We start from the raw sequence: 25,119 nt of genomic DNA, 5'->3' as shown, positions 1-25,119 counted from the left end.
ATGATCATGTATCCACATGGTGGACTTCTCCTCAGCTCTAACAAAATGAGGAAACTCTTTATTAACTGATATAGAAAGCTTTTTCAGGAACTACTAGGTAAAAAATGCAAGGGGCAGAACAGTGCCTACAGTATGCTACCTTTTGTATAAAAAGAGGGGGAAACAGGAACACATACATACACATGTGTGTATGTGTGAATATATATACATTTTCCTGAATTGCATAAAGAATTTCTGCAAGGATACACAGGAAACCACATGAGTTATCTCAGCCAAAGTGATATTCAAGATACTGAATGATTATAGCAGAGATACCAATCAATCAGTATAAATGCTGGTCCCAAACAATCAGTACCAGTGAAAATTAGCCTTATTCGGGGGATGGGGAGGTAGAGAGTTAAGTGTGGGAACATGGTGGATCAGATGGGAAGGGCAGGGATGGGAATGAGACTTTTCAATGTATACTTTTTATGATGTTTTAATTCTTGAATCATGGGATTATATTGTCTACTCCAAAATAGAAAATAAAATAAAATCTCCTCCATACTCCCAAAAAGGGAAGAGAAAAAAAAAACCCTATAAAAAAATTTGGCCTCAGGGAGAGCTCTATGCTTATCAAAATAAATGACTGATTCAAAGGATACAGTTTAGGTCCTTTGAGAGTGGCCAACAGAAAGATGTTTTAGGGAAGGTGACTCTTTCAATATAGAGGTGGCACCATATGGCTCTCCCTGGGTACAACATTCACCACTCCCTCTCCACCCAGCCCAGCCTGGGTGCTAACTAAGTTAATACTAAGTCAATTCTCTCTCTCTCTCTCTCTCTCTCTCTCCCTATATATATATGTGTGTGTGTGTGTGTGTATTATATTCATTCCTTGGCCAAGGATTGAACCTGTGCCACAGCAGCAACCTGAACCACAGCAGTGACAACACCAGATCCTTAACCCACTGAGCCACGGGAAACCCCTATTCTTTTTTTGTCGGGGGCCCACACCCATGGCATATGGAAGTTCCCAAGCCAGGAGTCAAATTGGAGCCTGTACCACAGCCACAGCAATGCCAGATCTCTGACCCACTGAGCAAGGCCAGGGTCGAAACTGCATCCTCATGGATACTAGTCGGATTCATTTCTGCTATGCCACAATGGCAACTCCAATTCTACCTAACATTTATTGAAAGACTTTGTAGTGCTTATCTTCCAAGAGGTCATGATCAGGTCATACTCCTTCCTGTGATGCGCCCAAGCTTTTAAAAATCCTTACCGTATGACTCCTTAGAAGCTTGTCCCACTGGATAAATCCTTCTCGGTTGAGGGAGGAAGTTTGGTAGGTACACGGAAGGGTGACACTCTCTCCCCGAGCAGCCCGAAGAACATCCTTTGGGGTTTCCACAGAGATGGCATGGACAGTCACCCAGACTGGAAAGAAAGTGGGAAGGAAATGACATAGGCATACCCACTCATGGTCCACTCAACCTCTGAAGGGATACCCAGTGGGGCCCTTCCTCCTCCAGCCACAGCTAGATGCACTACCACTGGGGTCCTGGCCATGGCACACCAGCTGCTCTCCTCAAAGACTGTGAAGACAAACACGTGGACTTGGTAGACCCTGTCCTCATCCTGCAGCATCTCAACAAATTTAAGTGTGTTCTGTGGTGGGTAAAAGCCTGGTTTTGAGAGTCAGCCCCATCTCTTACCTACTGTGTAAACTTTTCTCAGCCTAGGTTTTCTTATCTACAAAAAGGAATACTCACTGGAGCCGTTGAAAGACAATGAGATGAATGAGATATCATGTGTAGGTGCTTTGCTTAGCTCCTGGTACATAGAACATTCTCAATAAATATTCCCCACCATCTTTTTTGTTATGATGATTACTTATTCATTTATTTAACATTTATTTATGGAGCTTTTAAATGTGGTAAGAAATTTGATGAATAAGATTAAGTCAAGTAAAGAGAGGGTACTCCTAGGGGCATTTATTTTATATAAGTTTATCAGAAAAAAGGTGAGAAAAAGAGTGTGGCCACATCAGTATCACATATACTCTTACCACGTGACACCAACTCTCCTCTCTTTTAAGTCGGGTGGGTCTGTGACTACAGTGTACATGATGCCCCTTTGGCAGAAGCTCTAGTAAATGGATTTCCTTCCTATATAGTCTAGGTGCCCTTTAAACTGCTGATTTTCATGCTGTTTCCCAGGCTGGGCAAGTCTGCATCCAGGCCCATCAGCAATATTGCTTCCTATTCCAGGTTGCTATGCTGGGGGGGTTGGGTTCCCATGGATACAGTATCTCCATCTTTCCTACCCAGTTCCATGTTGTCCTTCTATGTGCAGTAGCTGTTTAATGAGCCCTCAGATCTTCCTTGGGAAGAATTGCTCTATATGTATGTGTAGATTCCGTGTGTCTGTGGGAAGAGGTGAGCTCAGGGTTTTCTGATGCAGCCATCTTTGACCGCTCCTGTGCCAGTCCATGCTTAATACACAACTTCTCCATGGTCATTTCAGGAAGTAGCATAGCATTTAGTTTATATGCACAGGCTACGGAGCTAGAATGCCTCCACTAGAATTACTGTTCCTTTATTTACAAAACATATAACCTGGAGCAGTTTACTTAACTTCTCTGTGCCAGAGTCCTTGCGTGAAAAATCAGTTGTAAGGGAGTTTCTCTGTGGCTCAGTGGGTTAAAGACCCAGCACTGTCACTGCTGTGGCTTAGGGTCCTATCCCTGGCCCAGGAACTACCATGCTGCAGGCATAGGCGAAAAAGAAAAATGGGTTGTATGAAGATTAAATGACATGAAATGTATTCTTTGTTTAGAATGTTTCCTGATGCAGAATCAGAGCTGAATATATGATAGTTTCATTTTATATATATGTGTGCGTATATATATATATATATTCGTATTAAAAATTTCTACTTTCTCACCTTTTGTTTAGGTGCATCCTTGGTTAGAAGTTAATCACACTAGATAAGCACCCACAATCACCAAGGGTGAACTATCATAAAGGAATAATAATTGCTAATGATTATAATTAAAGAACAGATCGGTTTTTGAGATCATTATTACAGTGAGTTTAGGTCATTTTCTGTTAACTTGTGAGAAAAGAGATTGAAATGAATGGTTGAGAAAGCACTCAAAAAGGAAAAAAAAATCTTGAACAAATACAGAGCACTATTTAAATGCTATTTGTAAACCTGAGGAGGATCTTTAAGGGCTGATCCTGTGCCCTGAGGCACACTTAACATTTTCCATAATCCTAGATGAGAATTTATCCTATGTTTAAGAACTTCATGCCAACAGCCATCACTGGGAATCCTCCGTAGCGAATCTAAATCCTCCTCACTGATTTGGTCAATATCCTCTTGTTCTGACATTACTGGCAACGAAGACATCTGGCTTAACTTCTTAATAATTTCCCATCATACGCTCAGAGGCTTCTGATATGTGTAATCACCAGCTTTCTCACCCTCATCTGCAATAAACCCAGTCCCTCTCACTTCTTCCCATAGGCTTGATGTTTATTAGCTCTGTGGCCCTCGCGTTTTTGTTCTGTGGGATCTTCGCATCCCTACTCAATGGACGAGACAAAAGCACCTGGTGGGACAGCTAATCCGTAATCAGAAAACTAGGAAGTGGAGAAGTTAATTTCTAGAGCCTTCCAACAACCTCCTTTTCTACTTGCTTTACAGGTCTACATTGGGAATCTTCCTTCCGGTGGCCCAGAACCCGCCCTCTCCCTAGCAGCTGCAGCTCTCCCATCCTGTTACTGCTGACAGCTGTGTCCCTCATGCTCCAGAACTATTCTTTCTTTCCTTTGCTCTTGGCTCTCCTTTTTTTTTTTTTTCTTCAAGGCTGAGCTCTTCTGATATTCACAAAGATCACCCATCTGCTAAGTTAATTCACCATACGGTGTTAAAAAACTAATACTTCAGTGATGTGTTAACCTATTCAAGGGTATACGAATGGGAAGAGCAGGTGCTTTTACCTGCAAGGAAGGAATCAAAATCTTGCAGCACTATAGTAGTTTGCTGAGGAAGAACTTTTGAGCACATACATGGTCCTAGAGAAAATGTCCAAACGCTCCTAAGGAGTGTTGAGTACTCTGTCCTTTGTGCCATCTAGTACTCATGGGTACCTTCATCCTAGAACTTCTCTCTCATGAAAGTTTACTTTACAGTACGGCAGAGTGTCCGAGAGCACAAATGCTGGAGCTTAATTATCCCATCTGGCATTCTCATTCTTAGTGTCCCTAGCTGTGCCACCTTGCACAACTTAACTTCTCTGTGCCTCAGTTTTCTCAATTATAAATTGAGGATAATAATATTATCTAACTCAAAGTTGTTGTGAGATTTGAATGACAACACATTTAGCATGCACAACATTTGCCCTGGCACATTAGCAAGACCTATGCCAGCATTCTGTATTGTCACCTCTTTCTCCTCTGTACTGTGTTGTCTTCATTTTCACATCCCCAATGCTCAACAAAGTGCCCAAGATACAGGAGGTACTCAAATAAGTGCTCTTTGACAGAAAAATGCATGAGTTATAAATAATTTAAACTTAAAAATGGGTAGAATTTACAACCAGGCAAACCTGGTTGAAGAACTTACTCTACATAGTGCTAGAAAATGTCAAAAAATCAAACGAAGAACCAAAGGAGCCTCGGGAAGGGGAAGACAAATTCGCAAGTTGCCCCAGATGGAAACAGGAAAGGTCATTTAACCTTTGTAAGTGGGCGGGATGTGAAGACCCAGCTTGAAGGATTGCTTGTAAATAATTAAGGTTTGTTAAGAAGATAATAAACGGTCTCTTGAGAGCTAACCAGAAAGCAATACATCCACGGAGGATAATGAAATGCTTGATGGAACTGACTGCTTGAGGCATCCACAGCACATTATGGGAACCCTTGGGAAACTGGCAGTAATGCCTCCACTTAGGAAAATCCATTTGCTCAGAGAAACCACATTCTTAGTTAGGGAGGAGGGGCTGGCCAGAAGGGACCCATCCCTCCCCAGGACTAGATGCATGCTCTGACGTTGAGAAAGTACTGATGTCTAGGATGAGGGTTGCCACCCGCAGGGACACAGGCATGGGCATGTTGATTTGTCCTGTCCCCAACCCCCCAGGTGGGAGTGACCTCTGTGGCCTCTCAGATTGGCAGCTGGGGGAAGAGGAATGGAGGGGTGGGGTGGGGAGTTAGATCTCAATGGCTGTTTATTGAACTTTTATTTCTCAACAGGAATCCATAAATTCCGGTCAATTTAATGAATTTTTCCTAAGATCCTAGTTTAGTGTAAGGCCCTGGGAAAACAGTCAGAGGCATGTTCATGCCCCACCTCCTCAGGGAACCCAACAGGACCATCCCAGTCATAGTATACTGGCTTGGCTGAACCACTTCAGGAAGCATGAATCCCATGCACACGTCATTCTCATGTCGATGTGGGTCTGTGTGTGTGGGCCTCCTCCCCTCATCAGATGGCATCTCCTTCCAAGCAGGGTCTGTGTCTCAGACTTCTCTTGCACCCATGGCTTGCCAGTTCCCTCCTGGAAGTAGCTACATAGATCTGGGTGCTAATAAGACCTTATTATAGTGGCCCAGGATGCAGTTAGAGGCCACTGTCAGCCTACATCCTAACAGAGCCTAATTAAGTGTTAAGTGCAAGTGTTAAGAGAGTGAAGTGGGGGTGAGGGGGAGGGGCTGCATTAGGACCTGTAAAAGGGATTTTAATGGAAAGGCTTATTGCACTGGTGGGATTTGAAATAGCCCCCAAGATATTCAGTTCACTATGTTGAACTTGTATATGTAAAGGAGTCAAGCAGGATGAAAAACTGTGCAGACAACAGCACCCCATTTCCACATAATCACAGAGAGCAAGCAAGTTCTAGAAGAAAATATAGCAAAACACAGAATTAATAGCAGTTATCTCTGGATTCTGGGATGATGGGTTTCTTTGTGTATTTTTGTTTTCCAACTGTTCTGCAACAGACATGCAGTACCCTTGTAACCATAAAGCCCTGTTATAGTTTTATAAGTCAGGCAGGAAGTGAGGGAATAGAGACAGTGAGGGCAGCTTCTTTTGTCAAGAAGCTCACCTATCACGGGAAGATGGAAAGACAGGAACCAGAGGGCCATGAAAGATCTTGAGAAGGTTTTTTGAGTCCCTTCTGGGATAGAAGATGGAGAGACTTGAGCAGGCCTGTGGGTTATAGGGATGGAGCTCCTAGAAAAGAAGAGAAGGAAAATAGAGGAGGAGCCAGATGGAGAAGACCCCAGCCTAGGGGGTCAAGAGGAGTCAGGGCATAAGTGGAAGACTCGCCTTGCCCACAGCAAGTGACAATTGTTCCCATGTATGCAGACAGAGATAAGCCAGTGGGCAGGTGAGAGGCAGTGAGCTCTGTCCTCCACATTTTATGCCTCTCTCCCAGTGAACTTTGTGACAATCCTAAGTAGGAGTGCCCGTCTATCACCATGTTCTGCTCATGCCAGGTGTTTATGGCATCCTGGACTCACCAGGGCAGAGGATAAGGAAGCTGCCCAAAGGTCACTGGGTGGTAGAGGAGGAAGGCACCTCAGGAAGGAGGTGGGCTCCATGTGTGATCGTTGGTGCCCTGGGTAGAGAGAACTGCTCCAGTGACAGGGTGATCTGGGAATAGAGACAAGCTCAGCAGGCAGGAAGGACACAGGGACGCAAACTGAGTGCTGCCAAGGTGGAGTGGTTTGAGGAGCAACTACTCTTTACCTTGAAGTCAAACATGTCCTCCACTGGCTGTCTCAGTACTGAAATTCCCACTGTTGAGTGAAGATGCTAAAGCACCTATTAAAATGCCAATGCTGTCTGGGAGGCAGAGAAGATACTGCAAGTGACGCTCTTCTTTTAACCCACAGGGCAAATCCATTTCTCATTTAGACCTTCTCAGCCATCCGTCTAGAAGGAGACTCTGGATGGGTCAATTTTTTTTTTTAATGGCCACACCCATGGCATATGGAAGTTCCCAGGCCATGGACTGAATATGAGCTTCAGCTGCAACCTACACCACAGCTTCAGGAATGCCAGATTCTTTAACCCACTGTGCCAGGGCAGGGATCAAACCTGTGGCTCCACAGGGACCCAAGCCACTGCAGTCAGATTCTTAACACACTGAGCCATAGCAGGAACTCTGGAACGGATGAATTTTAATAAAAGCTAATGAGATTAGGAAATTGAGGCTTGGGGAGAAGCAGGATAGTGTCAGAAGGAAGGGAAGGAAGACAGGATAGGAGATACTGAGAGCAAACCAGCTTGCTGCCTAGTGAAGTTCAAAAGGTAGGTACTCATTCTAACACCCACCAGCAAACGGCTGCTGGAAGCCCATGTTCCAGGCACACTGCTGGACTCTGGGGGTAGAATGGCAAGCAGAAACAGACACAGTTCCTGCTTTCACCATGTCCGATCCTCTGAGGGAGCCAAACGATAATAAACAAAAAACCGCAGCAATAAATGTGAAACTGCCTTAGTAACCAGTGGTACACATTCAATGACAGACTTGAACAGAGGATTTGGGGGTGAGGAGAGGCTGTCCTGAGGAAGGGCCTTTTGAGCTGACACTGGAGGATGAACAGGAGGGAACCACAAGAAAATGGGGAAAGAAATGAGTGGTTCTTCCCTGGAGCCTTGTTTCTCAATCTGTAGTCCCTGGACCAGCAGCATCATCATCAGTTGGGAGCTTGTTAGAAATGCAGAATCTCAGGCCCCTGCCCTGGGCTTACTGATTCAGTCTGCATGTGAACAAGATCCTCCAGGTGACGTCCATCCACACAAAAGTGTGAGAAGATAAGACACCAGCGTCGAGACTGAGCATTAACTCAGGGAGGAGGCCAGATGGTGCAAAACTGAGCTGCAAGTCACATGCAGACTATCAGCCCCCGTCACAGAGACAGTTGGCCACGAAACCTATTTTTCCTCAAGTTCCAATAAGCAACTCTGAACCTAAACTTTCACATCAGAATCACCTGGATAACTTGTTCAAAATCAGAGCAATGCTTAGATTCTCGCTCCTCAGGATTCCGATTCAGAGGGTCTGGGGGAGACTGGGCATCTGTACTTCTACTCCCCAGGTGACTGTGGTGGGCATCCAGGGTTGCCAGCCACTGCCCTAAGTCATCACTCCTCCCCCTTTGTACATATACCCCTTTAGGCTGACCGTTCATTACATCCTTCCCTCTTTGGGCTTGGAACTGGGGCTGGGGCGTTTTCAAACTGATTTCATCTCTGACAGCAGACAGTGTAATTCCCCAGGCACATGAGCCTTCCTGTGAGTGATGGCTTCTGACTTCTCTTAGGCACCGACAGGTAGGGCCCTGCCTCTGGGTGAGAGCCAGACCCTGGGAATTGGAACAGCAACAGAGCTCAGAGCTGTGGAGCAGATGAAAGGCTGGGCTGCCCATCTTGCAGCGCACTTGCTGGCTGACACCACCCTGACTCTGGCCTGAATACTACCCTCTTGGGGTCAGGATTAACTAGGCATAAGGGCACTCTCTTATCTGATTCTCATCAGATGTGTATATCTGAGGCTGAGCCTGGTAAACGTCACAGCCTGGTTCAGGTCACTGCATGGACTTAGGAATGCAAGTGACATTGGGCTCAGAATACCCCATGTTCCAACAGGGAAGTTCCCTGAGAGCTCTCTAAGCCTGTGTGGCCAACAGGAACACAGCGCTTCAGAGTGGGCAACATTAATCCCTGCTGGGGATTGTGGCTCTAACAAAGGCTTCTGGGGAAGAATTATAAAATGGCATGATCAGGAGTTCCCATCGTGGCTCAACGGAAAAGAATCTGACTAGCATCCGTGAGGATGCAGGTTCGATCCCTGCCCTCTCTCAGTGGGTTAAGGATCCAGTGTTGCCATGAGCTGTGGTATAGATTGCAGACACGGCTCAGATCCTGTGTTACTGTGGCTGTGGCATAGGCCAGCAGCTGTAGCTCAGATTTGACCTCTAGCCTGGGAACCTCTGTATGCTGCAAGTGCGAGCCTAAAAAAGCCGAAAAATAAAAATAAAAAATAAAAAATAAGAAATTTTAAAAAATGGTATGATCAGCCTCAAAAGGACAGGAACTTAGAAACTCAGTTCCCTTCAAAAACCCATTATGGATTAAGCATCCATGGGCTTATTGATATTTTTTAGATGAGAAAAGAAAAGATATTTTTTTTGCATCTGGTATAGTTTGTGATGATGGATTTCTTTATTCCTTGGTAAAAAGAAGTACTTCCCTAAGTTTTTCTATTTTAAACTCCATGCTTTCTTCTAGTTCTAGGAAGGTGGAGCTTTTGTTTGCTTTTGTTTTTTATCAAGTCTTCCAAGATTTAGTGGTTCTGGGCAGAATGTTTTAGGGACTCCCCTTCCCTGGGAGGGGGGAGGTTCCTCTTCCTGAATCTCTTTTCCTGCAGCTATACCTGCCATCACATCAAGTCTTTCATGGATTCTGGTGGCTGAAAAATTCCCAGAGTGGAAGCGCTTTGGTCTTATACCCAAGTCAGAGCCTTTTCTCTAGCAGCCCTTCGGGAGGGGTGACAATCCCTCATCCACAGTGACTCTTACTCTCTTGGTAGAGGTCTGCCAGATCAGAGCACTCAGATCACCAAAGTCTAGCTACTTTCCTGTAATGTACACTTGCCCACACTAATAATAACACAACAAGAACAGGCATTTATTGAATGCTTTTTATGTGTCAGGTGCTGTTTTAAGATCTTTACATTGACAAACTCATTTACTATCCCTAATAACCCTATGAAAGGTACTGTGTGCATTTTCACACATTATAGGTTACCGTCTCCATTTCAGAGATGAGAAAATTGAGTTATTGAGGTCAAGTAGTTTTCCCTATGCTAAAGTCATTTAGGGAAGAGGGCCTGTCCCTCTCGAGTGCCTGTGATGGCAGAGGAGGGGGTGGGAGCATCTGCCAGGGAGAGAGTAGTATTATGTTCCTGCCATTGGGTAGAAATGTCCAGTTGCCTTTTAGTTGGTTTAAGTAGTGTTTTTAAATTTCTAACACACCATCTTCTGTTTGTGCCCCCTTTTTTTGGCCTTATGGGATTATATTCTGATTTCCCAAAGTCACAGATCCTAGTTTCATCTACTCTGTTACCCTGCCCAGGCCATCAGCAAAATCTAAGTTGTTACTGAGCAAGTTCAGATGAAAAACAGAAGAAGGATGAAGGCCAGTATGTCCTCTAGAACCCAACTTAACTACCACCTCCTCCAGGAAGCCCTCCCTAATTTCCCTGCTCTTCCTCTGGTGTTCTTTCCCAACCCATGTGGGGAGAGCCACTCTGGTGTTTTTTTGGTTTGGCCTCTGAGGGCCTTCATTGCTCACTTGCACATGGCAATGGCTATTTCACTCCCAAACATTTCCACTTGGCAAACATACACCCCAGCTGGCCACCAAGCCCAACCTCCCTCACTCCACTGCTGCAACCCCTTCTCCTTCAGTGTAAAGTGTGGAGGCGAAAGTGATGAGCCCCTGCGGCCAGGCTAGGAAGGTGGAGGGAAGTGGGTGGGGACAGAGGGCACACTTGATCAGTGTGTCTGAACACAAACTCAAGAGCTGGTTCTACTAGATGAGTTCACCCAGGGGTCACATGCCTTCTCACAGTTAGAGGTGAAATGTACCGCTCCAGGCAGTTCACAGTTAAGGGTACTTTTCATTTTTTCTTTTGTCTTTTTTTTTTTTTTTTTTTTAATGCTGTACCTGCAGCATAGGGAAGTTCCCAGGCTAGGGTTCAAATAGGAGTTACAGCTGCTGGCCTACATCACAGCCACAGCCACAGCAACTGTGTCTGCACCCTACACCATAGCTCACAGCAATGCAGGATCCTTAACCCTCTGAGCAAGGCCAGGGATCGAACCTACATCCTCGTGGACACCTGCATCCTCGAGCCACAGTGAAACTCCAAGGCTAATTTTCATTCTGAGCTGGGTGTGTGCGTTGGGTTGGGTTTTTTCTCTAAGCCCAACCTCCTTCTTTTTATTCATGCATGCGTTTGGGGTTGCAGACAGCCTACAAATGCAGAGATGTCTACTCGAGGAGGAGGAGGAAGCAGAGCATGGGGGAGACTTCTAGGCTTTGGAGAAGACAATCAGAGGTCGCTGGGCCAGCCCAGGGAGGGTGGTCATCCTTTCAGCCTCCTACCCTCTGGGTTTGAAGCACATCCTTCCCGTCTGGATCTCATGGCTGAGACAGCTTCCCTCATGACTAATCATTCCAGATCCTTTGCTTCTGTGGTGCCTGCACATACTGTGTGCTCAGTAAAGAGCTGTTTGGATAAAGGAATGAATGAAGGAGGCCGTCTAGCCTAAAGACAGGGGCCCCTCTGCCCCAATCAGATGGACCTCTGGGCAGGGCCTCCCTAGAACTGGGATGAGTTTGACCTAGCCCTTCCCTAGAACTGGAATGCCCTCCACCTAAGAGGCCTAAGGCTGGGTTTCAAGTGATAGGAGAGGAGGATGAGTCTGGGACCTTGGGAGAATGACCCTGAACTGGCAGGCCAGCTGGACCTGAGGCTTACCTGAAGGAGCTGAAAAATGAGTTCTAAATCAGACCCTCCTCCATTCTACTTCCCAGGCCTTGGGGCTCCCAAGTTTCCTGGTATAACTCTTCACCTCCTCCTGTAACGGAGCAGGATTCTATAGATCCTTCCCAGGACAGACCTCCTCTCCCCATGTCCTCGGCCTGCCTCTTGTTTGTAGAAAAGATGTAGTCTCCCAGGCCTCCCCTGAGTCACAAAGCCTGGCTCAAGAATTAATGCAAAACTAGCAGGTGGGCTAAGAGAAATGGTGAGAATTTAAACAGTAAATCAGCCGCATGGTAACCATAGAATATTGAGTTCCTTCCTGGAGTACTTCAATAATAGTATCTGATGTACATTTCCTGAGTGGCTTTACAGATGCTAAAACCTTCCACCAATGGAAGAAGTTAAGTACTTGATGACCATGAACTTGTAGTTCTTAGATCTATTGGAGCCGGAAGATTAATAATGCTGACCCCTGTCATACTGCCCTGTTAACTGCCCCATAGACTAATCACAGGATCGTGCACAAGCTGACCACACACCCTGCCACTCCCCTTCTTCAATTTGCCTTTAAAAATGCTTCTCTGAAACCCATTGGGGAGTTGGGTCTTTTGAGCACAAGCCATCCATTCTCCTTGCATGGCCCTTGCAATAAATTTTCTCTGTTCCAAACTCCATTTCCATTTATTTGGCCTCACTGCATTGGACACATGAGTTCAGATTTGACAACACTCCCCAGTCTTGCCAGATTTCTGAAGCCCACAACAATTTCTAAATTGCAAGGTGACACAGAGAAAGACAAATACTGTATAATGGCACCTATATGTGGAATCTGAAAAATACAACAAAGCAGAAAATAAAACAAAAAAAGTAGCAGACTCAGGAGAACAAACTAGTGGCTACCCATGGGGAGAGAGAGGAGGAAAGGGGCAAATATAGCAGTAGGGGGAAAAAGGGTTATTGTGGGATTACATGAAATCATGTATGTGAAACTTGAAAATTGTAAAGCACTATAGAATTTAAAGACTATTTCATAAAATAAATATTTTTAGTTTTAACATATGGCTGAATTTTAAAATAAATCAAATTGCAAGCTGATGAGATTCTCAGCATGATCAAATACACTGAATTAGTGATACTCCTAAAATTCCCCCAACCCTCATCTCTCAACTCACGGCTCATTCTGCTTCCTGCCCATGCCCAGAACCTTAACACCAAGACCTCCATGCTGACCTTTAGACACTTCATGGGTCCACACATAGCAACTTTGCTACTTAGCACTTGATTTAGAGGCTACCATTTTACCAGTGAATGTCTGGTTTTTATTTTGTGGGATTTCCTCATCTTTTGAGTTTTCAGTGACCAGAGTATCAAGAGAGCTGAAGAGCCTTGGTCTTTGGAAAGGGCCTTTCTAGTTGATTTATTTTTGAAGGGTTGAGTCTTCTCTTGCTCTGTCCATGACCCTGGGTAAGTTGCAGCATCTCTCTGCCTCAGTTTCCTTATATGTGATACAGATGTTATCACACTTACCCTGGCCTCTTTCTCTGGTTTTAAGGCAATGATTAAAATCCCAGAGTCCTGGAGCCATACATCCTGGTTTTTCTGGAACAACACTGATTTTAAATATTTTGTTCCTCATTGTCAGATCTTACGTCTGATCTGATCTGAGATCAGAAAAATATCATCTTGAGCATATAATGAGTTATTTATTCCAGAAATGGGCTAGAATTTTATTTACTAATAAGCAAATAAAAAACCATTCTGATTCTGGGTACTGGCCTGGAACCTGCTTTCTGAATGACAGAATGTGTCATTCTGTCTAGCAGGAATGCAACTGTGTCATTGCAGGCCCTCCCTGGGGGGACTGTGCAAGACCCTCAGCATTCAGCCCTTGTCTTGCCCACCCCTGGGCACTACTCACCAGCACAGAGCATCCACAGCACAGGTTGCATCTTCCCCTCCATTGTCTTGCTTCCTCTCTGCCCCAAGTCCAGCCTGCTACTGGTGTGCCCGCAACTTTAACCAGTTTGAACCGACTGGTTAAAGCTCTAACAGCATCTGGCCCAACCCAGCCTTTTGCTCCCTTCCTGTCTACCTCTGACCAGCCTGGCCCCACACCCCACCCCTCAGCTGGACTGATAAGTGAGCTTACCTGTAGGACTGGACTCTTGCTCCACCCCCTCTACCAAAGGCCCCAACAGAAACCTTCTCTCCCTTCTCAGTTACCTCCCCTTCCTTACTCTCCACTTAGCAAGCGTACAAAGTCCTGGGCTTCTCATTATAATGTGGGCTTCTCCTCTCTGGGACAGGAAGCTGCCACCTCATAATGTCGAGGGAAATGATCTCAGAGGAAGGGTTTCAAAGCCAATAAAAGAAGGGTGTTGGCCACAACTGCTGCCATATTCCAAGGCATAATGTGATCTGTTCCTCTATTTCTCTTCCTTGCCTACTCCCCCGACCCCACGCCACGCTAGAGACACAGTCATGAAAACCAGGAGTCCCTACCCACAGAGAGCGAATAATTGCTCAGAGGAAGATAGTATACAAACAAACAAGACGGTCTTGGAAATACTGGGACTAGTTTGTTTCAGTTTACTTGGAACTGTCCCAGTTTTAAAACAGAAGGTCCTATGTTTCAGGAACCTCTCCATCCCAGGCAAACTGGGAAGGTTGGTCCCCCTAAAAGAGTGCCAGTGCTATGGGGGCCATAACCTGGGGAATGACATAGGCAATGAAATTGAGGCAGTGGAAGGGGTCCTGCCTTAGACTGGGTGATCAGAACAAAATGGGGAAATTAGTATCCTAACTCTATATCTCATAAGCAAGTGTCTAAGTCTCAAAGAAGTTAAATGGGTTCTTCAAGGTCACGTAGCTAATACACGGTTTTCTGATTTCTAGTCCACTATGCTAGTGACCCAGATGTCGCCCTCTGTGAGGAAAGGGTGGTGACTAAGGATATAAAAAAAGGCAGAGGCCCTCTGTTCTCTCTCCTCCTGAGTGGTCCCCTCTTTATCTGTTGCTTCTCTTAGTTGTGTTGACACTCCATCTTTCCCACTGCCAACCCCCGTCCACCCTCTGCCTCCCCATGCCAGGGGTCTGTAACCTTGAGCTTTGCCCAACTGATGCCAACCTTCAGTCCTTCCCTACCCCTTCCTATCCCATTCCCACCCCCAATCTCCATCCTCCCCTCCTTCATCTCACCTCTCTCTCATACCACCTTTTGTCTTCATGGAACTTTGAAGATTGAATCCCCCATGGTTACTCAGTTGTTGTCAGTCGTCCATTCTTCAGCAGTCACTCACTGAGCCCCTATTGTGATGCCCAGGATGGTGGCTTCACAACTGGTCAGTGGTGGTGCTCTGTGCCTCCCCAGAGATGCCTTCCTGGCTCACTCTATCCAAAGGAGCACCTACCCTGGCTGTGCCAGGTCTCGGCACGTGACACTGTTTTCTCTCTTCAAAGATTTAACCACTATATAAAACTAATTTTTGCTACTAAAACTTTGTCCATGCCATTCCCTCTGGAATTTCTTCCCCTACAGTCACATCTGCTCTTATAGTTCAACATGTACCTTAAAGACATATATTATCTGTTCTTTGATAAAGCCTTTCCTAACTTCTTCAGTCAAAAGGGCTCTTTCCCTCCTTTGAACTTACATAGTACTCTGGATCTCTCTTAGGACACTAACTACATTCTGCCTTGTACTTGAGTTATTTTTGGTTCATGTCTCAGCCCTCCTAATAAACTATGAGCTCATTCATTTATTCAGCCAATTATCAATGATACTCTGTGCCAGGCATTTCTCCACCTAGCTGGGAAGAAACATTATTTTACACATGTAATTATGTGTCTTACTAACTTTGGTCAAGTAAAGAGCCTGACACATAGTAGATATCAGTAGATATTTGTAAATGGGTAGACAAATGGATCAATGCATGGGCAGAGGAATGGGGTCCTTATAGAATGTGCGGAGTAAGGGAGTGAACTAATGGGTTATTGGGCTTTGTTTCCATCATAAAGATGGTGGAGTAGGGTGAGTTATGCACTCATTTGAGGTTTTTGAATCTTTTGGAATGCTTATATCACCCAGGGTTGCCAACTGACCATCACTGTGGGGTAGGGGGATGGGGTAGGGGGATGGGGCAGGGGTCGTGGAGCACAACAGCCCCGTTCACTATCCAGAGTCATCTCTGTTCAAGGAAATGGAGCCCTGGTCACAAGCAATGACTGCCCTTTAGTTGCACCAGGGTGCTCTCCCAACGTCTATCAGAGGACCCTCTCATTCCATATATCTGCTGTTTTACCCCATCCCCCTCTAGGCTGAAGTTCCCTTTATTTCATTCTTCTAGATTCTTGGCTTTAGATTATCTTCTGGAAGCACTCTGAATAGGCAGCCCCAGGCAGGAAAGTATGGAGAGTGAGCCCAAAGCGAAGATTTCTTTAGGCCTCTCCATCCACGAAGTATGAACTTTGCCAACCCTGCTGTTCAGTGTCATTGTCCAGATTATCAGCCTGGAGAGAAAGAGTTAAGTGGGGCCTGCTTTGGGGTCTGGGTCCTGAGCCTGCATTCCTTCCTCCCAGAGATCTGCCAGGCTGTGGGGCCAGAGGCTAAATTTAGAAGGTAGCTAAGGTTTCCTGTGAACAGCTGTCCTGCCCCTCAGAGAAGGAGCACTGGGAGAGAGAAGGGAGGTGAGAGCTTCTGGCCATTTCGTCTGGGTCCCTCAGTCACTGGGTGACTGCCCCTCGGTGTGGAGATACCAACAGAGCGGTGGTGAGTGTGTGTCTCCCTTCATTTTTTCCTGTGAGCCCAGCACCTGAACACAAAGGGGCAGCAGATCTGCCCTGAGTGTCAGGGCCCAGCCATGTCTGGGACTAGCTCCTGGGGATATCATGTTCCTTAAAGGGATGTGAGATGGTGCCTGAGCCACAGGAAGTGGCTCCAGGACTTGGTTAAGGTGGCTGAAAAAGGCACCTCCCCCAGTAAGGACAAAAGGGGTGTGTGTGTGTGTGTGTGTGTGTGTGTGTATGTGTGTGTGTGTCTAAGAGAGAAAGAGAGAGTACACCCAGGAGGTTCAACAAAAAGATCTTTCTGGTCTGGGGAATTCACTGTTTTTCAGCTTTAGTTATGCTCAAGGCAAACTTCTGTTTCCCCTCGCTGCTTTCTTGCCGGCACCTATGGAAGCCACCAAGTTGTCACTTCTTAAATCTTGTGACTCCAAGATGGGCTGTTTACATGGCCGGGGCATAAGTCTTGGTGTCCTGATAATGGTAGCTGGACCAACTCTGACTGGGTTTTCCTCATGGGTTACTTTCCTACTAACATGTGGCGGCTTTCCCAGTCCTTGTCCCACTGAAGTGACATCACTGAACACACCCTTCCCTACCCCCCTACACACAAAACCTCCATAACTAGATTTCCTGTCTTTTTCATGCCAAACCTACAGACGCTGACAGATTGTCATGGCGACCAGTGGGGACCCAGAAGAGGAACAGGTGGTCCCAAGTGAAGAGGATGAAGCTGACGTGAGGGCTGTGCAGGCTCGGTACCTCCGGAGCCCCTCCCCTAGCCAGTAAGTGTGCACTTGCTCAGCTCCAAACCCCTCCAGCCATGGCAGAGGTGGAATAAGGAGCATGATGACAAGTGGGACCCTCCTCTTGAAGTTCACCCATTCAGCAAACATTGATGAGCACTTTTTATGTGTCTTACTTTCTGGAGGAGGCAAACATGCAAACAGACCCATTAAAATATCACATGGTAAGTGCCAGAATTACCATGCCGAGGATCTAGTGCGTGGTAGGCCAGGGAAAGGAAGACCTGGGCTTAGAAGGATCATAGGAGGCTTCCTGGAAGAGATGAGGCTGAACTTGAACCTCAAAGGATGAGTAGGAGTCTGGCAGTTCTCCCTGGAGGGTAGAGCTTGATTTCCTAGGACTGAGGCTGGAAATGGGGATGGTAGACCATAGGTCATAGATAAGAGAAGGCATCAGGATAGGAAGAGGCCCAGAAGACACCAGATCCTAGTACTAAGACAATTCTGTATCCGTGATCAAGCTATGTCTTTCAAACTGGGAGAGTGGCAGTGTATCTAGGGGTTGACAGCTACATGCATCTTCCTGGAGGGTCTTACTTACTTTATGATAAGTAATTTTAAAGTTTCTTTTACATAAAATCATTGAGGATATATGATGATATAAAATGAAAGATTTGCATGAAATGTTAAGAAAAACCATGAGACATCAAAGAAATGCTTAATTGTCTGCTAAAGCAGTAGTGTGTGTGTACCTATCCATTTTCTTCTGCCATAAATAATAGTAGGGGACTTGACTTCTAATATTGGCTCTGTCACCAAATTTATGCGAAGAATTACTTTAATTCTTGACTCCATATCTACAAAAAGGGAAAGGAAGACCCAACTCCGATACCTCACGGTAACTTTCCATCTGAGTATCTCTGATTCTGCTTGACTTCTCTTTTCCTTATTTCTCCTGGGGTCTAGGCTTCCACTTCTCAAGGCTTTACAGGCTTTCCCTCTGCAGTGAGATGGGAGCAAGGGCAGGTGTTCTTCACCACAGGCCAGGGCACTTTGTCCAAAGGGAGCTTGGGGACTTTTCCTGTAAAATTGTCTCATCTTCCCACTTAGAAAAACTGTCAGGATTGAGAGTTAAAATGTAGACCTACCCTCTCGACACTCCCAGACATTGAAGCGGTATGGCTGCAATAGGTGATGGCTTCATGGAATAGGGTAATGCCAGCTGTTATAGCAAAGGGACATTTCTTCCTCATTCAAAATACATTTCAGAACAGGTACTGAGCTGTGATTCAGGAACTGAGGCTGTTCTGTGTTGGAGGTCCCCCATTTTAAGGCCTGGCTTCCAAAGTCACAATGTTCATCAGCATCAAGACAAAATGGGGGAGTTCCCACTGTGGCTCAGTGGGTTTTGAACCCAACTGATAACAGTGAGGACACGGGTTTGATCCCTGGCCTTACTTAGTGGGTTAAAGATCCAGCGTTGCTGTGAGCTTTGGTGTAGGTTGCAGGTGTGGCTCAGTTCCCACATTGCTGGGGCTGTGGCTGTGGTCGGCAGATGCAGCTCGGATTCATCCCCTGGACCGGGGACTTTCATATGCTGTGGGTGTGACCTTAAAAAAGCATGGAGACTCTCTCAGAAGGTTTTTATGGACCAGGCCTGAAAATGGCCATTTTGCTTCCACTCATGCTCCATTAGCTGGAACTCAGCCAGGCCATGCTTTCTTGCAAGGGAGGATGGAAAATGAGGTCCAGGCACTCGAGAAAAAGAAGTGGGTTTGTTGACACACAGCAGTCTCAGTCACAGTAACCCCTCTCAGCAGTTAATTAGTGTTCATGTTTCCTTTTCTCCCACTCATAGAGCTACTTACTGCCTCCCAAGGAAGACAGCCCCAAATCCCATTTACCAACTGCTGCAAAGTTCAAAAGCTAGGTTCTCTGGAGGGTATGAATCCTCTCCCTCAAGGCCGAATGTAGTTCCTCGGGGTCTAGCCATGATAACTGCAAAAACAAAAACAAAAACAAACAAACAAAAAAACCCCACTTGGTAAAAGAGGAGTTGGGAGCTACAGCAGTCCTTGATTCATATAATTAGCACACCTGCTGACCTGCTAAGCATCTTTGTCCCAGAAGAGGGGAGATCTCCCTGATGTGGCTCTCAGGGTGGCATTCCTTTATCTATTGTTCTCTGTGGCCTCTAGCTTCAGCCCCTGGGTCTTTTTCCTTGTCTGTTATCCTCCATAACTACATCTTAAGTGAGGTTGGAGAAGGTATCATCCTTGAAGGCCGTATAGCTTTTGTAGACTTGTCCTGTTTATGGAAACGTGGGGGTCCAAGGGCTGTTTAAAGGCTTACATCACCCAAAGCCTTTTTAAGGCTCATGATTTCTTGGAAAATATAATCCCTTCAAAAACTTAATTGGTTTCTGATCTGCAGAGACCAGACAATTCCATGTGTCAGAAACCATACCTGAAGTTCTTTCTTAGATAGAATTTTCAATCTTAATGTATTTCTTTGCCTCCTTGTCTACATGCTTCACTCCCTCAGCTTAATGACAGTTATCTGAAGAGATTATCTGAAACTTTAAATTTGAGTGGCAAGTTCAGGTGCATTTTGTAATTTATGGTGCACTTATTAAAAGTTATTTAGAATGTGTAACTAACAAGCTAATGGGGGAGGATGCAATAATAAAAACATAATCCAAAATAAGGCAAGAAAGACAAGAGAAAAGAATATATAAAAAGTATAACGAATAGTAAGAAAATAGGGGGTGAAAGATTTAAACCCAAATATAGAAGCAGTTACATTAAACATAAGTAGACTAGAGACTCCAATTAAAAGACAAAAATTGTCACACTCACTTTTCTTTACAAGCCTACATACTTTGCACAAGAGACACAACTCAAAAAATAAAGATGGACAAAGGTTAACAAAGGATAGAAAATGTATATTATACTGTTCCAGTTACTATTGTTCATAACTTCAAAACTTAGTGGCATAAAACAACCCTTTTATTATGTTCACAAACCAGAACCTGGACAAGGCACAGTGGTGTGGCTTGTCTTTGCTTCACGATGTCTGGGGCCTCAGCTGGATAAGCTTGAGTACTGGGGATGACTTTAAGGCTGGGGGTGACTCGACAGCTGGGGGCTGCTGTCATGGAGGCATCTTCACATTTGGCACTTCATGTTGGGACATCAGCTGGGCGACTGGCCTGAACACCTAACATGGTCTTTTTGTATGATCTCTCCATGTGGGCCAGTGTGGGCTTTCTCATAGCCTGCGAGCTAAATTCCAAGAGCACACTACAGAAGTGCATTGATTTTCATGATCTAGCCTCAGAAGTCACATAAAGGACCACAAAGGTTCAAAAGGAGGCAGCATAGCCTCTACCACTCCATTGAAGGAGTATCAAGGTCACACTGCAAAGAGAGCAAGTGGGATGGCCTATAGTGTGACCATCTTTGGAAAGTACAAATTGCCACAATCGTGAACGCTAATTGAAAGCAAGCCAGTGAAGTGATTTATCAACATCAGACAAAGAAAACTTTAAGATAAGCATTACTGGGGACAAAGAAGGATGTTTCATAATAAGCAAAGATTCGATTCACCATATAATAGATAGATTCATTTTAAATTTCTATGATCTAATAACATAGCCTCAAATATATAAAGCAAAAAATTGACAGAACTGAAGAAAAAAGGAAAATCCACAATCTCGGACAAGTGTACATTTTTAAAAACACAACCTCAGCAACTGATAGAATGAGGAAAAATCATCAAGAGTATAGGAAATGTGGGAGTTTCCTTGTGGTACAGGGGGTTAAGTATCCAGTGATGGCACTGCAGCAGGCCAGGTCACTGCTGTGGCATGGGTTCAATCCCTGGTCTTGGGAACTTCCACATGCCACAGGCACAGCCAAAAAATATGAAAGAAATATAAACAAAATAATAAACAAAATAAGCTAATCAGCACTTATAGAACATGTACCCAACAACTGCAGGAGAGCAAGGGAACAGGATAGAAGTCACATAAAGGACCACAAAGGTTCAATAGGAGGCAGCATAGGCTTCACCACTGCGTTGAAGGAGTATCAAGGTCACACTATAAAGAGAGCAAGTGGGATGGAATATATTGAAATATATGGATAATAAAAATTTAAATTAAAGCCACAATTCAATAGTACTACATACTCACCAGACTACCTAAAATTAAAAATCAACAATAGCGAATATGAATGAGGATGCAAAACACTCAGGACTCTCCTGCTCACTTCTGGTAAGAGGGTAAATCAGTATAACCATTTGGGAAGCTATTTTATAGTTTCTAACCATATGCTTGTCCTATGACCCAGCAGGCTCACTGCGAATACATACTTAATATAAATACATACGTGCACCAGAGAAGAAGCACCAATACTAGAATATTTTAGCAGCTAACAGTCATTAAGAACATGGAATGTTTAAACAGCATGATGAACTGTTCAATTGACAGTAGGCTAAAGTTCTGTGTGGTGTGTGCATCTGTGTGTGTATATTGCCCTAACGAATAGGCATTTTATTAAGTGCCTACCACTTTGGAGTGATTGAGCTTCTCAGATTATTGGTTGGGAAAGGCAATCAGGGAGAGCTGGCCGCAAAGGTGGAAGGTGGGTCACTGCAAGGAAGACCAGTTCTGCTGGTTTCAGAGTTACACATGGAGTGAGTTTACCACAGGACAAAAGCTTTTATTAATAGAGACGTTCCAATAGCATTCAATCCTTGGCCCTGCCAGGTGCCAGGCCTCCTCCTAGACAAAAACAGGCTTAGCCTGAAAGCTTCACATGGAATGGGCTGAGCTCCCTAAAAGCATGACCCCACATACAAATCAAATTCTCTGTGTTCTCAGTGACTCTTCTTGAATCCTGTTGGTTTTGATGCCCTTCTTGGTTTGTGTACGTTATACTCCTTAGCAACTGGTTTTTAGAAGCTGGTCCCAAATTGGCTACCCCTTTTCAGAAAATTTCAAGGAAGGCAAACACATGGTAACACTTCATGGGCTATCCCTTCCTGCAATTATCATCCTAAAATCTGAGGTATAAACTGCTACAGCTGTATTGGTTTTTGAGTCATCACCCAATCAATCTCACTGCATTGCACAGGATCAGGCTTAAACCAGCCCAGATGAATGAGTCTACAGTACCTTTAAAAATGAAAAGACAAAGCACAGACTGAGAGAAGAAAATTGCAAGACACATATCTGATAAAGAACTTGCACCCAAATATATACATTTAAAAAACTCTCAAAACCCAATAAAAAAGAAACAATTCAATTTAAAAATGGACAAGAGATTTGAATAGATACTTCACTAAAGAAGATATGTGGAAGGCAAATAAGCACATGAAAAGATGCTCAAAATCTTCAGTCATTAGGGAAATGCAAATTACAATCACCAGAAGATACCATTACATACCTATTACAATATCTAAAATTAAAAAGACTGACCATACCAAAAGTTGGTGAGAACATGGAGGATCTATAACAATCCCACTGCCAGCTGGAATGTAAAATATTACAACCATTTTATAAACTGTTAGTCAGTTTCTTAAAATACAGTTTCTTAAAATGTTACAACCATTTTATAAACTGTTAGTCAATTTCTTAAAATACAGCTACCTAAATATATATCTCTATATAATCCAGTCATTCTACTTCTAGGTATTTAACCCAAGAGAAATTAAAGCCTATGTCCATACAAAGACTTATATATGCATGCTCATAGTGGCTTTATTTGTAATACCTAGAAACAACCCAAAAGTCCATCAACAAGTGAATGGATAAAAATGTTGTGGTATATTTATTCAAGGAAATACTATTCAGCAGCAAAAAGGGATGAATTATTGATTCATACAATAACATGGATGTATCTCAATATAATTATGCTCAAGGAAAGCAATCAGACAAAAAAGAGTACATATCATATGATTCCATTTACAGAAAATTCTAGAAAATGCAAATGAATCTCTGTAGTGACAGTAAGTAGATCAGTGCTTGCTTAGGGAGTACAGGGCAGTGAGGGGTAGAGGGAGGGCTTACAAAGGGACATGAGGAAACTTTGGGGAAATGATGGGTATCCCTGTCTTGACTGTGGTGATTGTTTCAGGGTGTATATGTATGTCAAAGCTTACCAGTCTGTACATTTAAAATGTGTGCTGTATGTGTAACAATATACCTCAAATAAAGCTGTGGGGTTTTTTTTAAAGCTATGAAAAGGGAAATAAAACTCTCTTCTAGGAGGCAGTATGGTGATATTGGAACACCTTAGTGTAATTGAGGCCAAAATTAAGGTCAGCTTCTGCTCTTCACTTACTAGTCATGAGAGCTTACATAAATTAGTCATAAAATTGGAATACCAGTTTTACCCAGTGGTAGAAATTAAGCAATATAACATATATTCTTTGTAACACATATTACATATAATATATAACATATATTACTCTAACACATACACACATATACATATATATAGGCATATTAGGTATTTGATAAATGGTGGTCCTCTTCCATTTTCCTTCCAGAGAAAGATATCAGACAACCCATTCTTTTCAGTAACTCGTGATATGAAGAAATTTTTCTTTCACCAGACTCCCACACAATGTAATTAAAACATCATGGTTCTCTGATTCTGCTACAAATAAATACTGCATTTTAAGTCACCAATCATCACCCAAGTCTGAACGGTCCTCCCTGTACTTAATAAGGGCCTGAAATTCCACCATTCTTGTTTTATCTCTTTAGCTAAAGTCTTGAGACTTCTAAAAATTAAATTATGTACTGAGTCAGCAAATATCCCACCAGCAGACTCTCAGTCCTAGTTTCCTAAGGCTGCTGCAACAAATTACCAAAAATTGAGTGGCTTACAAACAACACAAACATATTCTCTTGCAGTTTTGCAGGCCAGAAGTCTGAAATCCAGGTGTTAGGAAGGACATCCTCCTTCCAAAAGCTCCAGAGAAAATTCCTTTCTTGTGGCTTTCTAGCTTCCGTTGGCTCTAGGAGTTTCTTGACTTGTGGCAGTATAATTCCAACCTCTGCCTCTTTAGTCACATGGCCATCTCTTCTCTATCTCCTTTTTGTGACATTTGCACTGGATTTATGGTCTACCCTAATCCACTCCCATCTCTTCTCAAGATTCTTGACTTAATTACATCTGCAAAGATCCTTTCACCCAAATAAGCTTTCATTCACAGGTTCTGGGAGACATATCTTTGTCAGGGCCAGCTTTCAACCCACTGCAACTTTAGATCCAGCCCCTGGCCGATACAACTGTACTTTTTTTAGTAGAACCGGGATAGGACCTTACAAAAAAATGCTGCAAACATTCACTGCCAATCAATCAGAGTTAGTTAAGGGATGAAGGGACTGCCCTGGAAGGGAGTCTTAACATTTCCAGCCTCATCTGTAAATCTCAACCTAGAGAATTAAGGTGAATTAAGGACCTGAGAAAGGGGTGTAGTCAGTGGATAGAGGTGTAAAGTCTTCATTTTTGCCTGACTTAGGCACTGACCTCAAATGCCTTAAATTCAAACCTAGCCTCTGCGAGTTACTGTCTCTGGAGGAAAACCTGCAGCTACAGGTTCATCCATCTCCCAGCGAGGCAAATGCTAAAATGTAAAACCCCTGTCCAGTGGGACAACATGGTAGAGCTTTTGCCTATATCCATAATCTCCATCAGACCTCCCCAGTCACCCCAATGAGCACAGTCTAAAATATCAGTGTGCTTGTGATGCACCAACCTCAAGACAGGCCCTGCCCTCCCATGCAGGTCATCTGGAGCCTACCTCTGCCTCTTCTGTTCCTCCTTAGCTATGACCAGGTTCCTCTTCCTTTCCAAATAAAGAATCAAACCTCTTTTTATCCTTCTCTTGATCTGATCTGAAGAATGTTTTTCTGTTTTCTTTTATTTCTTTCCAAGTCAAAATCCATTTCTTGCTTTGGCTTCAGATCTGAATTTTTCAAGCCTTCACAGCATATTCGAACTCCTTGATGATGGGTCAGGC

The 25,119-nt window shown here is 44.1% G+C and overlaps 2 protein-coding genes across 2 annotated transcripts in view; one reads left to right on the top strand and one right to left on the bottom strand.

Annotated features, from left to right (window-relative positions):
* The window catches only part of GPA33 (glycoprotein A33), a 35,243-nt gene extending 21,633 nt beyond the window's left edge, over positions 1-13,610 (bottom strand). Inside the window, exons 1-2 of the mRNA XM_047784015.1 lie at positions 13,473-13,610; positions 1,265-1,419 (exon numbers count right to left, since the gene is read on the bottom strand). Coding sequence (XP_047639971.1) covers positions 1,265-1,419; positions 13,473-13,515 — 198 coding nt within the window. The 5' untranslated portion in view covers positions 13,516-13,610. The remainder of the gene's footprint in view (positions 1-1,264; positions 1,420-13,472) is intronic.
* Positions 13,611-16,189: 2,579 nt separating this feature from the next.
* The window catches only part of STYXL2 (serine/threonine/tyrosine interacting like 2), a 30,033-nt gene continuing 21,103 nt past the window's right edge, over positions 16,190-25,119 (top strand). Inside the window, exons 1-2 of the mRNA XM_047784014.1 lie at positions 16,190-16,322; positions 16,996-17,121. Of these exons, the coding sequence (XP_047639970.1) occupies positions 17,012-17,121 (110 nt within the window). The 5' untranslated portion in view covers positions 16,190-16,322; positions 16,996-17,011. The remainder of the gene's footprint in view (positions 16,323-16,995; positions 17,122-25,119) is intronic.

Source organism: Phacochoerus africanus, chromosome 6 (genome assembly GCF_016906955.1).
Source record: "Phacochoerus africanus isolate WHEZ1 chromosome 6, ROS_Pafr_v1, whole genome shotgun sequence".
Taxonomy (NCBI): domain Eukaryota; kingdom Metazoa; phylum Chordata; class Mammalia; order Artiodactyla; family Suidae; genus Phacochoerus; species Phacochoerus africanus.
This window is presented reverse-complemented; position numbering and strand designations above follow the sequence as displayed.